Source organism: Brachyhypopomus gauderio, unplaced genomic scaffold, assembly GCF_052324685.1.
Source record: "Brachyhypopomus gauderio isolate BG-103 unplaced genomic scaffold, BGAUD_0.2 sc76, whole genome shotgun sequence".
Lineage (NCBI taxonomy): Eukaryota > Metazoa > Chordata > Actinopteri > Gymnotiformes > Hypopomidae > Brachyhypopomus > Brachyhypopomus gauderio.
Window position 1 is genome coordinate 1,212,091 of NW_027506897.1, and position 16,482 is coordinate 1,228,572.

Consider the following 16,482-nt stretch of genomic DNA (forward strand, 5'->3'; position numbering starts at 1 on the left):
CTACATTTCTGCATCTTTTTTTGAAAGATATATTGTGCAAAATAAGAACATTCATAAATGCTGTGTATTTGTTTATTAAGAAAAGAAACTACAAACAGGGCATTTTATGTGAAAATTATATTATTTAAACAGTTTTGTTTTCCAGCAAAGGCATTTAATTACAATGTAAACACTTTCCCGAATATATTGTGCCTTGGAAAAGTATTCTCTTTGTTTTATCTTGTTCCTAACACATTATGCAGTGTGACTAAGGTGCAGGTGATACACAAATTGTGACGCTCGGTAGAGAGGCACGACGAACGTCGAACTGTGCAATGAAGAACGTTTATTGCTGAACACAAACACGAAGCTCCGTGCGGAGTGCGAACAGAAAAATACACCTTTCACACAGGCACGAAACTTTAGACAAAGACGAGCACAAGACATCGCGCTAACGCACATTAAATAGGTGAATAACACAGACCCACGTGACCTCGAGACAATGCACAGGTGTAACAAACGAACACGCTCACAAACAACCCACGCCCACGGAAGTATAAACATGGACATAACGACACGCAGACAACGTAACGGCACGCCCACAGGGAAGGGTCCGGAGCTGTGACCGTGACACAAATGTTGTACCGTCTCTTGGGACTGGTACAGATGTTACATGCTCTTATCTTATACATTCATGCCCAAATAACTTAACACTGCAATATACTGCAGTCATTGGTAAGATACAATACAGTTAACTAAACATACTTCAGCAAACCAGATTTTGTAATTTAAAAAAGCCACAATATCCAAGGAAAATAAGTATAAACTTAAAGTTATAAGAAATGGTACCCACAGTTGACATCTCTTGAATTCCTTTCAACACAATATAATGTACACATTTATCACACATCTCAAAGCCTTTTCATTACTCATAACTATATCATACCAATTGTAGGATATTCATATGTGATAAAAAAAAAAAACGCATTGATTTATATACAAAGCACTAAAAGTAATATACATGAATTCATGCACATCTATAGCTTCTAAAAGTGTCTGATATGTTAAAAGGTTCTGATAAACCATTTAAAGGCCATTTAAAGTTATAATCCATTTAAGGAGCCTGATAAGTTATAACCCTTTTAAAGAGCTTTTTAGTTTTTTTTTTAATCTTTTCGTGCAAGTGTACATTGGTCCACTGGGACACTCTGAATTCCCTGAAGATGTGACACAATCTCCATAGGGTCAAGGTCAGGGTCAGGGTTAGGGTCAGGGTCAGGGTTAGGGTCTAACACAGCAACAGTCTCTTAATGGGCATTTTTGTTTGTTTTATTAGATATGGAGTAGAACCGAGCATGAGAAACTGGAGGTCCAGAGGGGTGTGTGGTTAGAGGGTGACACTCAGGACTATAATAGAACACCTCAGAGGTCCAGAGGGGGTGTGTGGTTAGAGGGTGACACTCAGGACTATAATAGAACACCTCAGAGGTCCAGAGGGGGTGTGTGGTTAGAGGGTGACACTCAGGACTATAATAGAACACCTCAGCGGTCCAGAGGGGGTGTGTGGTTAGAGGGTGACACTCAGGACTATAATAGAACACCTCAGAGGTCCAGAGGGGGTGTGTGGTTAGAGGGTGACACTCAGGACTATAATAGAACACCTCAGAGGTCCAGAGGGGGTGTGTGGTTAGAGGGTGACACTCAGGACTATAATAGAACACCTCAGAGGTCCAGAGGGGGTGTGTGGTTAGAGAGTGACACTCAGGACTATAATAGAACATCTCAGAGGTCCAGAGGGGGTGTGTGGTTAGAGGGTGACACTCAGGACTATAATAGAACACCTCAGAGGTCCAGAGGGGGTGTGTGGTTAGAGGGTGACACTCAGGACTATAATAGAACACCTCAGAGGTCCAGAGGGGGTGTGTGGTTAGAGGGTGACACTCAGGACTATAATAGAACATCTCAGAGGTGCAGAGGGGGTGTGTGGGGAGAAGGTGACACTCAGGACTATAATAGAACACCTCAGAGGTCCAGAGGGGGTGTGTGGTTAGAGGGTGACACTCAGGACTATAATAGAACATCTCAGAGGTCCAGAGGGGGTGTGTGGTTAGAGGGTGACACTTAGGACTATAATAGAACACCTCAGAGGTCCAGAGGGGTGTGTGGTTAGAGAGTGACACTCAGGACTATAATAGAACACCTCAGCGGTCCAGAGGGGGTGTGTGGTTAGAGGGTGACACTTAGGACTATAATAGAACACCTCAGCGGTCCAGAGGGGGTGTGTGGTTAGAGGGTGACACTCAGGACTATAATAGAACACCTCAGAGGTCCAGAGGGGGCGTGTGGGGAGAAGGTGAGCCTCTGGCCTTCAATAGGAGACCTCAGACGAGCGCCTTATCCTTGGCATGTTGTTTTTGGAGGTGCTCTCCACGGTAGCGATGGTGTGGGACCGAGGACGGAAGGAGGACACACTGGTGGAGGAAGCAGACCGGGAGCGAGACAGTCGTGTCATGCCTGCAGAGGACACTGTCAGAGACAAAGAGATACGCAGGGGGACAGGATGAGATATGTGTGGGGACAGGGTGAGATATGTGTGGGGACAGGGTGAGATATGTGTGAGGACAGGGTGAGATATGTGTGAGGACAGGGTGAGATATGTGTGGGGACAGGGTGAGATAACGGGGACGGTGAGATATGTGTGAGAACAGGGTGAGATATGTGTGGGGACAGGGTGAGATATGTGTGAGGACAGGGTGAGATAACGGGGACGGTGAGATATGTGTGAGAACAGGGTGAGATATGTGTGAGGACAGGGTGAGATATGTGTGGGGACAGGGTGAGATATGTGTGAGGACAGGGTGAGATATGTGTGAGAACAGAGTGAGATATGTGTGGGGACAGGGTGAGATAACGGGGACGGTGAGATATGTGTGAGGACAGGGTGAGATATGTGTGAGGACAGGGTGAGATATGTGTGGGGACAGGGTGAGATATGTGTGGGGACAGGGTGAGATATGTGTGAGGACAGGGTGAGATAACGGGGACGGTGAGATATGTGTGAGAACAGGGTGAGATATGTGTGAGGACAGGGTGAGATATGTGTGGGGACAGGGTGAGATATGTGTGAGGACAGGGTGAGATATGTGTGAGAACAGAGTGAGATATGTGTGGGGACAGGGTGAGATAACGGGGACGGTGAGATATGTGTGAGAACAGGGTGAGATATGTGTGAGGACAGGGTGAGATATGTGTGAGGACAGGGTGAGATAACGGGGACGGTGAGATATGTGTGAGAACAGGGGGAGATATGTGTGAGGACAGGGTGAGATATGTGTGGGGACAGGGTGAGATATGTGTGAGGACAGGGTGAGATAACGGGGACGGTGAGATATGTGTGAGAACAGGGTGAGATATGTGTGAGGACAGGGTGAGATAACGGGGACGGTGAGATATGTGTGAGAACAGGGTGAGATATGTGTGAGGACAGGGTGAGATATGTGTGGGGACAGGGTGAGATATGTGTGAGGACAGGGTGAGATAACGGGGACGGTGAGATATGTGTGAGAACAGGGTGAGATATGTGTGAGGACAGGGTGAGATATGTGTGGGGACAGGGTGAGATATGTGTGGGGACAGAGTGAGATATGTGTGGGGACAGGGTGAGATAACGGGGATAAAGTGAGATGTGTGGGGACAGAGTGAGATATGCGTGGGGACAGGGTGAGATAACAGGACTCTGAATGCCTACTTACATGCACCATTTATAAAGCATACATAAGTTGTTTTAAATATGAAGACCATTATAAATGCCTAGGTCTACCACCGGGGGGCGTCCTGCCTTTCTACATTGGATTTATGAACCAATGTGCAAAGTGTTGCTGAATATGGCAGATGAAGAATAAGCAGGAGAGAAAGACCCTTGGGCAGAGGCTGACCACAGTGTTTACAGTGTTTATAGTATTCATAGTGTTGAGTGTTTATAGTGTTTACAGTGTAAATTTGCTTACTGTAACCCAGTCCTTGGATGAAATATTTCAAGGCCTCTGCTAGCTTGCCAGGCTATAATGTAAGAATAAGACATAGTAGATTACACAGTGTATCAGTGCATCAGTCTGTTTAAATACAAGAGCTTTATTTATCTGGGTAAACACAGACCTGATCAAAGTGAGGAAGACCTCCACAGTCTGACATCTTCGTGAGGGACAGGAATGTCAAACACATGAGGGACAGTAATGTTAGATACCACACGTTCATCAATACATCACCCTTTATTATGAATATTATCAATATAAGGACTTTTGTATGACTTTTGTGTTAATGAAGACAGCAGTGAATAACATTTTCAGTATTGAGTTGCTGTGTTGTCATTAAGTAATCAGTGAATGATCCAAGCTGTGAACGTCACTAACTTTGAGGAGGGCTGTTTTTGTGGGATCCATTCTTGAATTGCAGTCCACCTATAAGAGACGCCCACACGTCTACATGTATGCTCTCGTGTACAGACAGAAGTTTGAATGCTGAGTTGGATTTATTATGTTTTTAATGTTCAGCATATGAAACATGTTGCACATACCACAGCATCAACAGCAGGTGAGTAATCTCCCACCACCAGGAGAGTGTGACACCTGGAGAAACAAACCGTTTCAGGCACACGGGACATACCAGAACTTTACATCAAAGATAAACACAGAGGAAACAGAAACACTATCACTGCATCGCATACTTGAGCGTCTTGACATCAGTGTTTCCACCGCAGGACCTTCTCTCCATCTCCAGGTTATTTCGGCTGAGAAAAAGATCAGAACCGATGAGATGGGGAACTGTTCATATGACAAACAGGTCCAGGACCAAAGAGGTCTGGAGATTCTGGTTAAACAGATGACCAGAGCTGATACCTGTTGTAGGACTTCATGAAGTGTAGAAGGTTGGTCTGGTTTATCCTGTTTGTGATTTGCTGACGGAACGTTCCTATAAATTCTGCCTTCTTGTTAATCTCCTCCTGCCGTGGTGCCACAAAGCAGTTGGTCCAAGACCCAATCAATCAATCAATCAATCAATCAATCAATCAATCAATCAATCAGTCGGTCACAACATCAAAGTTTCATGGGCATTTGAGATAGAAACTTAGAATAATTAGAAAAGCTTATGTAACAAACGTTGGATTTTTAATGGACAACCGCACATTGTGACCCAGTCCCAGTACATGTACACCAGGTCACCACTGCCCTAATGGCTTGGTTCGGAGTCAGGAAGACGTTGGTAGGAGCTAAGATACTGCAAACAAATTTGGGCTATCCGGTTTAATAAAACATAATAGATCTGTTAGCTTGGGGGGCATTTCTTACCTGTCTGAACAGGTGAGAGACGACTATATCAGAAGGATCAAGGGCCCAGCTGGAAATCTGTGGAACGTGTAAGTGATATTTATTTATTAGATGGAGTGTACTATGAGCAAATACATTATGCCTACAGTCCTGAAGAAGTTGAGTAAAGTGATGATACCCTGTATGTGTAAAGTGATGATACCCTGTATGTGTAAAGTGATGATACCCTGTATGTGTAAAGTGAGGATACCCTGTATGTGTAAAGTGAGGATACCCTGTATGTGTAAAGTGATGATACCCTGTATGTGTAAAGTGAGGATACCCTGTATGTGTAAAGTGATGATACCCTGTATGTGTAAAGTGAGGATACCCTGTATGTGTAAAGCGATGATACCCTGTATGCTGCCCACTCTGCCCAACCCTCGGCCTGAGCGTCAATGTTAATCAGGACGAGACCATCAACCAGGTCTGGGTACTTCAACTGTAAGACATTTATCAGAGCAGTCAGAGAGATATAAAGGGCAAAATCACTTCATTAATATATGTCAGACTGCTGTTAAGAATCCCCACATATGGAGTTATTTTTCTTTACAATGCACTTAGAAAAATGTTTACATAGGCAAGTTAAGGCATGAAGTGTCCGCATTTTGGAGAGTTGATATTCCTCCAGTCAGAATAATGATGAGGATTATGCTGCCAGTATCAACACTCCAGAGTAATCTCACTCTAGAATAACCCAGAGTAACTCACGCTTTGATCAGCGTGTTAACATGCGCTGGGAAGAAAGAGAGATGCGACTCACGGCGAATCGCGTGAGGATGTAAGCTCCTGCCCCGACCGCCAACCCAATAACCCTCTTAATGCTGTGGAGAGAAAGAAACTACAGCTCCCTCACTGATCCACGAGAGGACAAGATTAGAGGAAGGACAAATGGTTTAAGCTCAGGATAAATATTAATCTGGTCCACTCACTTAAAATGCTTAAGCACAACAGGGAGGGTCTCAGATAGCTGGTCCATCGATGGATAGATGAATCTATAGAACAAAAATTGCACTGAGTAAGTTCTTAAGAAAGTGACCCCATCTGTTCTCCAGGGTGACCCCATCTGTTCTCCATCGCTGCCGACCCTAGCGATGATGTCCCGGGAGCCACAGAGAACGACGCAGCTTGTGAACACCAAGATGTTCATGAATGAAACCCAGGTGCCTGACACGCTGGTTACATTCTGAGTGTCTGTGCCTCCAGATTTTAGTTTAGCTGAGTCTGTTACTCTGGGCTGTGGTAGAGCAGCGGCGGTGGAGTCTATAAAGGACATCAGGTCTGACTCTCACACCCTGCTTCATCCTTCCCTGACACCATGACGCTGTTCTTCTGCCTGGCCACCAGAGGGCAGCGGAGACAGACGGAGGAGTCTGGAGCGAGTCCTGATAAACATGTCCCCGAACACACATGGGCTAGGCTGGGCTAGGAAGGTCAGGCTGTAGATTAGCTTCAGCCTTGGGTGGCGTTCAGCTCCAGAACAAACACTGGGCCTCCATGGACTCACCCCGTGGGGAAGGTGGTGGCTCCCTCCTGCTGACCAGGGGCGTTGACATGACACACCGCAAAGTGTCGTGTGATTTCCTGCATGTCTTCATGGCAGAAGAGAGTGTTGAAGCACGTTCTGTCTGCAAATAGAGCCATGCCAGGCCATTACACCACAGTAAATGAAGCTTATGCTACGTTACAGACTTTAGAGCAATCATCTACACGCAGGGCAGGAAGCCACATTATTACACCACAACCAGCAGAGCTTAGACTCCATGTCTGTGGTCATTAACAGAGCCTTACGGTTCAGTCCGATGTCGTGGTAGGTGAGTATGACAGGCCGCTGGTCCCTGGGGGTTCCAGCCATGCTGCAGAATACTGGGCCATGGGGGGTCTCCACGTTCTCCTCCTATCAGAGCCAAGACAGGTGTAAACATCTTGGAAGAGAGGCAGACCAGAGGTGGACCAGAGGTGAACCGGAAGCGGACCAGAGGGAACCAGAGGTGGACCAGAGGCAGTCTCTAATGAGCGGTTCCCCATTAGTGGTTCATTAGTGGTTAGTGTGTCAGGGCTTTACTCTATCACCGCAGACCGTCATACCAACATTACAGCCACCACTGCATGATGCAAAGGCAGAGATAATGGATCAGCTGTGACCTTTAGTCTAGGAATGACATCTGACTAGGTATATTAAACCCCATTAGTACTGCTTGTCACCACTAAAATGTTGTTGGGCATGTTCACTCAAGACTTAAGACTCACTTAAGTCTGTGGTGATCTAGGAGAGGTTTGTTTGTGATGGACCACCTAGACTACCAGTGAAGAAGATTTTATTGTCCCGGCCCCCAAAAAATAAATGAGTTGGCCAGAATGTTTGTTATATGTGTCACGTTGAGGACCCTGGCCCCTCCCTTTGGGCGTGTTTACGTTGTCCACGTGTATCGTCTGCGTCTGTGGATCTCCGTGGTGATGGCTATGTCACGTCATAATGTGTCTCACCTGTGAATCGTCTCGTAATCACGTGGGGCTAATGTGGTTTGTCTATTTAATGTGCGCTCACGCAGTGTCCTGTGCTCGTCGTTGTCTAAAGTCTACACGTTGCTGTGTGAGTGTTATTGTTATCTGTGCGCTATTGCGCATTGTCGAAATTAAAAGTGACGTCAGTCATAAAGGAAGAATTCTGTGTCTCGTCCTTCGCCGACCCACGAGCGTCACAATATAGATAATTTGGTTATAAAAGATCATGTGATACATGAATGCTTAAAAACACGCAGTATTGGTCAAATAAAAGCATTTGCCTATTGTAAACACTTCAAACAGGCACTTACCACAACCTGATCCCAAAATGCACCCTCAGCGCCCTTCAGATAAAACAGAGAGAATAGATATTTCACTATGGTTACAGATCGTAGATATTTCGCTATGGTTACAGATCGTAGATATTTCACTATGGTTACAGATCGTTTGGGGTGTGAAAATCTCCATCCCACTGTGCCACAAAGTAACTAGGACATAATCTATTAATTGTGCTTAGAGTTTGAAAATACAGTCTTATCTTACCGGAGATACCGGGTCCACAAATAAAACATGATCAGACGTGACTTCATCAACCTCCAACAGTGAGGAGGTCTGTGGGACATGAGGGGGAAACGTCAGCATGTTTGAGGAAAGATCACACGTGCTGTTTATACACACAGCCAAGATATTAAGACACCATTCAACTCTTAAATATTCCCTTTTGAAGTATTCGTTTGGTAAAGAGCAAAAACAAAACAAGCATTTGTTCTTCCACCCTTTTTTGCCATTATCCTGAAAGGTGACCAGTGAAGATGACTGAATTAATCTGCACCCAGAACACTGCAAGCTGACATGTTTCTTCAAACACCTACAGATCTACACTTTGCATTTCAAAATGAGAATGTTTGCTGTTCTCCTGTAATAGTAATATTATGACTTCACTAAATTACTTATTATTTGTCATTAAGTTAATACATATTTTAACCTTACTACGGAGATTTTGTTGTAATGCGAGATTCCCTAAAATCTGAATGACAACACCCAGCCACTGTTTGTGATGTATGGTGAAGTATGTTTTTCATGTTACATACATTTGACTCTATTAAAGCTGCAAGGTGAAATGGAATTGATATTTATTTTAGTCCCACACATGTGCAGACATGTACATGTTTACTGTATTATCATGGGCTGTCAGTCCAACCCCAGACAGATTTGATATGTTAAACATGATAATATATGTACATAAGGTATATATTACATAAGGTCTTCATAACAAAAACTTATTTTTTCAATCTTGCTCCTTTTACTGTTAGTGAAGTCCATAAGGCCCTTGTAGCTTTAGATCATAGGAAGTCTAGTGGACCTGATTTGTTAGAGCCGTTATTTCTCAAGATGGCAGCTGATTTACTTACTATCCTTTTTAATCTCACAGTTAAAAAAAATCAAATTCCGTCAGTGTGGAAATCAGCCTTTGTTTTTCCTTTATTAAAAGGCGGTGACCCAGTGGTGCTGACGAATTATCGGCCAATCTCCAAATTGTCAGTGCTAGCTAAAATTCTGGAAGCTTTAGTGAGTGAGCAGGTAAAGGAGTATTTACATCATAACAATATATTATCAAAGTACCAATCAGGCTTCAGAAAAAAACACAGTACCATCACAGCTGCAATGAAGGTGGTTAATGATATTTCTGTGGCACTTGATAAGAAACAATATTGTGCATCACTCTTTATTGATTTATCGAAAGCTTTTGACACCGTGGATCATGATATACTAAAACTTAGACTCCTCCAGTCAGGTTTCTCAGAGAATGCAGTCGCCTGGTTCACTAATTACCTTAGTAATAGAACACAGTGCATCAAACATGATGATCTATGTTCTGATCTTGTTACTGTCCACAAGGGGGTGCCCCAGGGATCTATACTAGGTCCTCTTTTATTCATTATTTACGTCAATGACCTAGATCTAAATGTGCCAGGTGCAAATTTGCATATTTATGCTGATGACACGGTTATTTATTGTTGTGGTCCAACTCTATCTCAGACTCTTGAATCCCTGCAACAATCATTTGTTGCTGTCCAGCATTTATTAATTAACTTAAAACTTGTTCTCAATGCAGATAAGACTAAGTTAATGGTATTTTCAAACTCCAGGATGAAGCAAGAACAAACTCCCTCAGTACTCAGTCTGGAGGGACATAAAATAGAGTTGGTGCACACTTATAAATACCTGGGTCTTCTTCTTGATGATTCTCTTACTTTCCAACCACATGTGGAATACCTTGTAAAGAAGTTGAAGCTTAAGCTAGGTTTTTATTTTCGAAACAAGTTATGTTTTTCTTTTAGTGCAAGAAAGCGTCTGGTTGCAGTAACTTTCTTGACTATATTGGATTATGGAGATTTGCTGTATATGAATGCCTCTGTAAAATGTCTTCGGATGGTTGATACTGTTTATCATGCCTCTCTTAGGTTTATCTCCAATTGTAAGGTATCAACTCATCACTGTCATCTATATGTTCGGGTGGGGTGGCCTGCTTTGTCCATCCGTAGATCCTGTCACTGGTACACTTTTATCTACAAGGCATTACTTGGGCTACTGCCAACCTATATTTGCGGTTTAATTACACTGAGAAGCGATATTCCTTACTTACTTCGATCTCAGAATCAGCTGCTACTTCCTATCCCTTATGCCCGCACTGATTTGGGAAAAAAGGCTTTTGTTTACTCTGCACCCTCCTCATGGAATAGGTTACAGAAAGATTGGAAACTGACAGAATTAATTTCATTGAATGCCTTTAAACTAAAACTGCAAACTTTTGTGGCTAATTCCATAATTTGTACTTGTTTTACTTAACCTATTTGTAAAATCTTAATTATTTTATGAATATATATTTTAACTTTTGTTTTTGAACATGTATTTTAACCATGTAATTCTTTGCAACAGTGTTTTATTTGTATTTTGTTGCTGCCTATCTTGGCCAGGACTCCCTTGAAAAAGAGATTTTAATCTCAATGGGACCTTCCTGGTTAAATAAAGTTAAATAAAAATAAATAAATAAATTATTTTTTTGTTAACAAGCATTTTTATTAAAAATGCCCATAATTGTTACTGACAAAAATGCAAAAACTACTCATTTAATTCACTAGAGGGCGCAGTACGACCATTTTTCATTGAATTTTGTTCTTTCTCCTCTACCGTACTACTGTCCCAAGGTGAAGGAGTAGATGTGATAATCTCAGTAGTCATACAGGTGTGTGAACACCAGGGGGCATCAGCGCGCTGTGTAATATCGACCCACCCAACTCGCGCGCATGCGCACTGAAGCCGACTGCGGCTGCGTGTCGCCATGGATACGGCAGGAGGGAGAAGCGGCTGAGCTAACGCGGCCCGTCCGGAACCACACGGGCCGGTGTGGGTACGGGGGGGGGACCGTGGCGGAGACGGTACCATAGGACCTCCGTGTGTGTGTGTGTGTGTGTGTGTGTGTGTGTGTGTGTGTGTGTGTGTGTTGTGTCGCCGTGTCTCGTTTGTAGTGTGTGTTTGTGTGGAAACGCAGCGGTGTGTTGTGCTAAGCTAACTGGCTAAGCAGCGCAGACGGAGCTGCGCGCGGACGCGGATGTGTCGGTACCGCGTAAACGGGCGGGCCAGCTGGGGGGTGTGTGGGGGGTTTAAGGGTGTGTGGTGGGGTTTAAAGGTGTGTGTGGGGGGTGTAGGGTGGGTGTGGGGTTTAAGGGTGTGTGGTGGGGTTTAAGGGTGTGTGTGGGGGGTGTAGGGTGGGTGTGGGGTTTAAGGGTGTGTGTGGGGGGTGTAGGGTGGGTGTGGGGTTTAAGGGTGTGTGTGGGGGGTGTAGGGTGGGTGTGGGGTTTAAGGGTGTGTGTGGGGTTTAAGGGTGTGTGTGGGGTTTAAGGGTGTGTGGGGGTGTAGGGTGTGTGGAGGGGTTTAAGGGTGTGTGGGGGGGGTGTAGGGTGTGTGTGGGGTTTAAGGGTGTGTGGGGGGGGGTGTAGGGTGTGTGGGGGGTTTAAGGGTGTGGAGGGGTTTATGAGGGTGTGGGGGGTTTAAGGGTGTGTGGAGGGGTTTAAGGGTGTGTGTGGGGTTTAAGGGTGTGTGTGGGGTTTAAGGGTGTGGGGGGGTGTAAGGTGTGTGGGGTTTAAGGGTGTGTGTGGGGTTTAAGGGTGTGTGGTGGGGTTTAAGGGTGTGTGGGGGGGTTTAAGGGTGTGTGTGGGGGTTTAGGTCGGACCTCTGAGTTAGCTGGTGTGGTAGTGAGCTAGCTGGATAGATAGAGCTGCAGCAGACGAAGCGAGCAGCTGAAAGGAAGACTGCCCTGTCTGCTCCATCTGCTCTGTCTGCCCCGTCTGCTCTGTGTGTTCTGTCTGCCCTGTCTGCTCCATCTGCTCTGTCTGCCCTGTCTGCCCCGTCTGCTCTGTGTGTTCTGTCTGCCCTGTCTGCTCTGTGTGTTCTGTCTGCCCCATCTGCTCTGTCTGCTCTGGTCATGTATGATCATGTATGATGTTTCTATGAAGCCCAAACGTTAAGGTCCACTGAACTGTTCCTACAGCTCCTACATGTACCCGTTACATCTGGCGTTGGCATGAATGCAGTGATATCTGAGATCCGCACCGGCGAGCTGCTCTATCCGTGGGTGATCCAGTCACAGCGGTCACTGGGCGCTGCTTCAGGCACTTGTGGCGATGTGAGTCAGCCAGTAAAATAAACACCTTGTTCACACAGGAGAAAAGCTCACTTTCCCCTTCTTACATCAACATGAATTCTTCGCATACAGCTCGGTGACTTCAAATGCTTCAATATCTCATCCTGTCATTCTCGGTTTGTAAAAAACAAACAAACAAAAAACGGTCAAACCCCCCACTGTGTTTCTGCTCCTCGTTTCTTCAGAGGAGAACCGAATTGCCAAGACACGTGGCACGGACGTTTTATTGCTGGTTTTCCAGAGTAGCACCCTTTCTAACTGCCTGTTTTATCATAGGTTGCCCATAATAGCTCCTTGATTAAGACACTCCTACACTATCAACTGTCACTGGCATGAGGTGAGCACTTAGGAAAGCTTGTGAACACTAACCTGCTTGACAAGCCTTGCAGTGCTCCAAGGTCTAATAAAAAAGCTAAGAAGTCTAGCGGATGGCCCTGGGGCATAAGGATGATTTGTTATCGAGCATGGACACTAAATTCCAGGTTCTTGGCACTTCAATACCATTTCAGTGGCATTTTCAGCTAGCTCATCAGCTGAATGTCCTTCTAGTGTACTACCACAGCTAGAGATTTCTTTACCCCCCCCAAGGACATTATGCCTTATCCACAACCACAACAGATTCACACTTCACAACAGTGTCACCTCTTCTGAGGCGTCTTATGCTTTATCGTACAGTTCCAAGCATAACGTGCTTAGTTTGAATCGTTGGACATTAGCAGCTGGCACGGAGACTTGTTGAGCGCTATTAAGATGTCATTGATGTATTTGAGGCTGGATACTAACCCCTAAGCCTCCTGTCCTCTTCTTTTGCCCCAGAGTGCTTTCTACTGAAGTTTATTGCCTTCTCTCTCACACCTGTACGTTCTCCGGGCCTCCACGGTTGAGTCAGCTAATATGGACCCAACAGCTGGAGTTGTGCTAGGTGCCTTACATTTGACCCAGTTTGTGGCTGTTGGTTTTGTGGCTTATGGCCATCATAAGCTGTGGTGTCGTGAACTTTGACCTTCCCTGAGGCGTGGAGGGCCCACACACTTCATTCTTTGGTGCTGCTGCTAAGGATCCTTTGGAATGTCACACCACTGCATCTCAGTCTTGCTTCCAGAACATTCTCACTCTACCCTGGTGACCTTATGGGCCATCGTGGTGACCCATAGTGGCCTTAATGACGCGCTGTGATCTCACTCCCTTTCTCTTGATGGCCGTAGCTGATTCCCCAGTAGTTTCGGTTTGGGCTACACTGGTAACCTTGACGTGTAGGAATCCGCTACAGTTACACACTGTTTACTTTGAGACGCTTCCTCCAGCATCAGCAGGTACCAAAGGTTCTGACATCATGTGTTTCATGTTAGTCAGCAGGTCAGCCTGAGATAGAGATGCACTTTATTGCACTATTGTGGAAACCTACGAACCTGAGTGCTCCTTCACTTCTCCTTGCTGTTCGTCTTAACCCGCCTGGCCGAAGCAACAAGATGATGTCAACTGACTATATAATTTAACTCATCCTGCACATAATTCACCAACCACCATTTCCACGTGGAGACAGCCAGACTGGTTTATACTGGTGTCGCCCCTTCTGTTGTGGGCTCACAATGGCAGCTGACAGCTGGACCTTCTTACAGGCCTGAGTGTGGCAATCTAATGTTCCTTCAATAGACCATTAAACTCGTATGATCATTCTGTCATCGACGCCATGCTCTCATGCCCATAATAGTGACTTAAATGTTTTTCAATAATAAAAATTAATAATAAGATTTTCAAAAATCATCTGTCACGCCCTGTGATATTTTCCTAATCCAATATGTTTTGTCCTGAGTACACTTTTCTCCCGAATGCCATTGACCATTTGTGTCGACTGCATTATTAAGCTCTGGCACATTGTATTGACGTCACAAGATTAGGATACCATTCTGTTATTGTAGATTCTTTCACTTTAAAACAAAACAACATTTGGTTTAGTTTTCAGTCCTTGTCAAGCCAGTTTGCAGTCCTCACGTTGTCCACACTACACAGTTCAGATTACCCTGGACGACCTGACTAAACTCAGAGTGGCTTTCACCCTTTAAATCCTCTCTGATCATCCTTGACAAAGTCAGACAATTCACAGAGAGATATCACTGACTATTATAGCACTGCTTGGATAATTTGCATAATTTTGCTCCACAGTAACTGAGTTTGCGTGTAGGAGTATTTGTGTTTCGCCTGCTTAATGGTCTTATAATTCAGACGATCTAGTTACATTTGGGAGAGGGTAAAGTAGCTACGTAGGACATGACATATTGTTTTAAGCATCTTTATTAATCACATGGTGCAAAATAGGTGATCTATGAAACACCATAATATTTATGTCTATAGAGGAAAACCCTTAAGACCTAGAGTTCCTAATGTGGGCCAAATGACAGCTAGGGTAACTAGTGTATTATCACTGTAGCTAATGGGTTGGAGCTGCAGGGAAAGACAATAAAGTGTCACTGCAGTACACTAGATACACACCACCAAAATACATATGTGATTTAGTGCATTAAGCTCCATCATGGTTGAGAAGGATGCAGAGTCCCACATTATTTCAGCCCAGGCTGTGAGGTATTATATAAGTACGACCGTTGGCATTTGTCAAAGACACTGGATGATTCACTTACAAGGAGCTCCACTCTCACAACAGACTTCCACACAGGGTGGCCACTGCCTAAGCTACATGTACATGCTGAAAGGTGAAAGGTGAAAGGTGTCTTGCTAACAGGCTCTGTGCACATGCACGTTCTCCCAGTTTTACTAGATTAACATGGCCTCTCCTAACCCGTTGATTTTGGCATCGCTTCCTGGGTCTGTCTCAGTTTTACTCTAGGTGGGTCCCTGTTCCTTGTGACCTTGCAGGTGCACGGACGTAATTTGGGGGGGGGGGGGGGTGGGGGGGACATGTCCCTCTGAAGGTCCCTCTGCTGTATTAGAAGCGAGGTCACAGTTTCATTGACAGAACGTCTTGACCTCTGCTCACCTACATGAGGGGTCTCTACTATGGTACACACAGAAATGCATAGCTAGGGTTGTGACTACTGTTCTACCCGATACCCTAATAATAGTTAATACCATGCAGTTCTGTGGCCAACATATTAGACTACATCTGCCTGGGTAGATTGCAACTTCAAAGTTTTTTCTTACCCTTACAAACTTTTGAATTATTAAATGTTGTATGAAAAAACTAATAATATAGATGAGGTAAGCACCAAACCATAACACTTTATCAAAGAGTGATTAATTAAAAACAAGTCTTGCCTCTTTGCTCAGCATAGAGCGGATCCTCCGGCAACGTTTCTTGTACACGTCCCAGTTCAGCATGGCTGTGATTGCCCAGTTCCCAGTCCTACCAGTACAGTTAGGAAGAAGACGTCAGGCTGCACTGTTAAGCTGTAAGAACACCTTGTAAAACTCATCACACACTGGAGGTAGCGTGACTTTACCTCCCCGCAACAGGAGTGAAGAAGACGTCAATTACTGTTGTGATGAAGGATTTGGGCGTGGACGTTAGGCACTTCCAGTTTTATGCGTTAAGCAATAAGGTAAGATTCCGAAAACAAATGAAATTGTGGCACATTAGCCTAAATCTCATCCACCTGCAAGCAGCTTCTGTCTCTGCACACACAAGCCAAAGGACACGCAGTTGTATTCTTGTTGTCTGTTCAGCACGGAGAGGGATGGAGCGTTTTATAGAAGCAAGGTTGAAAAAATATCTGAGCACATCAGACTGGTTTATAATTATGGGCTGCTTTTCCAGTTCATATCTTGTCATTCATTTCTGATTAACATCTATGACACTAACTGGTTGAATGAATTGAGCATTAATGTTAAAATATGATGCCACTTTTCTCTGATTTAAAAGCCCTTTGCATATTTGGTTATAAGTTTTTATTTAATATTTTTATATTTATTTCATAA

At 44.5% G+C, this 16,482-nt stretch overlaps 1 protein-coding gene across 2 annotated transcripts; it reads right to left on the reverse strand.

Moving 5' to 3' along the window:
- Positions 1-99: 99 nt before the first annotated feature.
- On the reverse strand, positions 100-16,237 carry ndrg1b (N-myc downstream regulated 1b). 2 transcript variants are annotated; one of them, XM_076990534.1, is made up of 17 exons: positions 16,008-16,237; positions 15,823-15,910; positions 8,391-8,459; positions 8,159-8,191; positions 7,134-7,239; positions 6,850-6,970; positions 6,275-6,337; positions 6,106-6,166; positions 5,698-5,784; positions 5,325-5,381; positions 4,875-4,978; positions 4,703-4,765; positions 4,553-4,604; positions 4,389-4,436; positions 4,135-4,170; positions 3,987-4,038; positions 100-2,505 (listed from the first exon to the last, which is right to left on the reverse strand). In XM_076990534.1, the coding sequence occupies exons 2-17, from the start codon at positions 15,883-15,885 to the stop codon at positions 2,348-2,350; spliced, it is 1,173 nt and encodes a 390-aa protein (XP_076846649.1). In that variant the 5' UTR covers positions 15,886-15,910; positions 16,008-16,237; the 3' UTR covers positions 100-2,347. The 2 variants fall into 2 exon arrangements, with proteins under 2 accessions (XP_076846649.1, XP_076846648.1); XM_076990533.1 differs by having other exon boundaries at positions 5,674-5,784.
- Between the last annotated feature and the right edge of the window lie 245 nt (positions 16,238-16,482).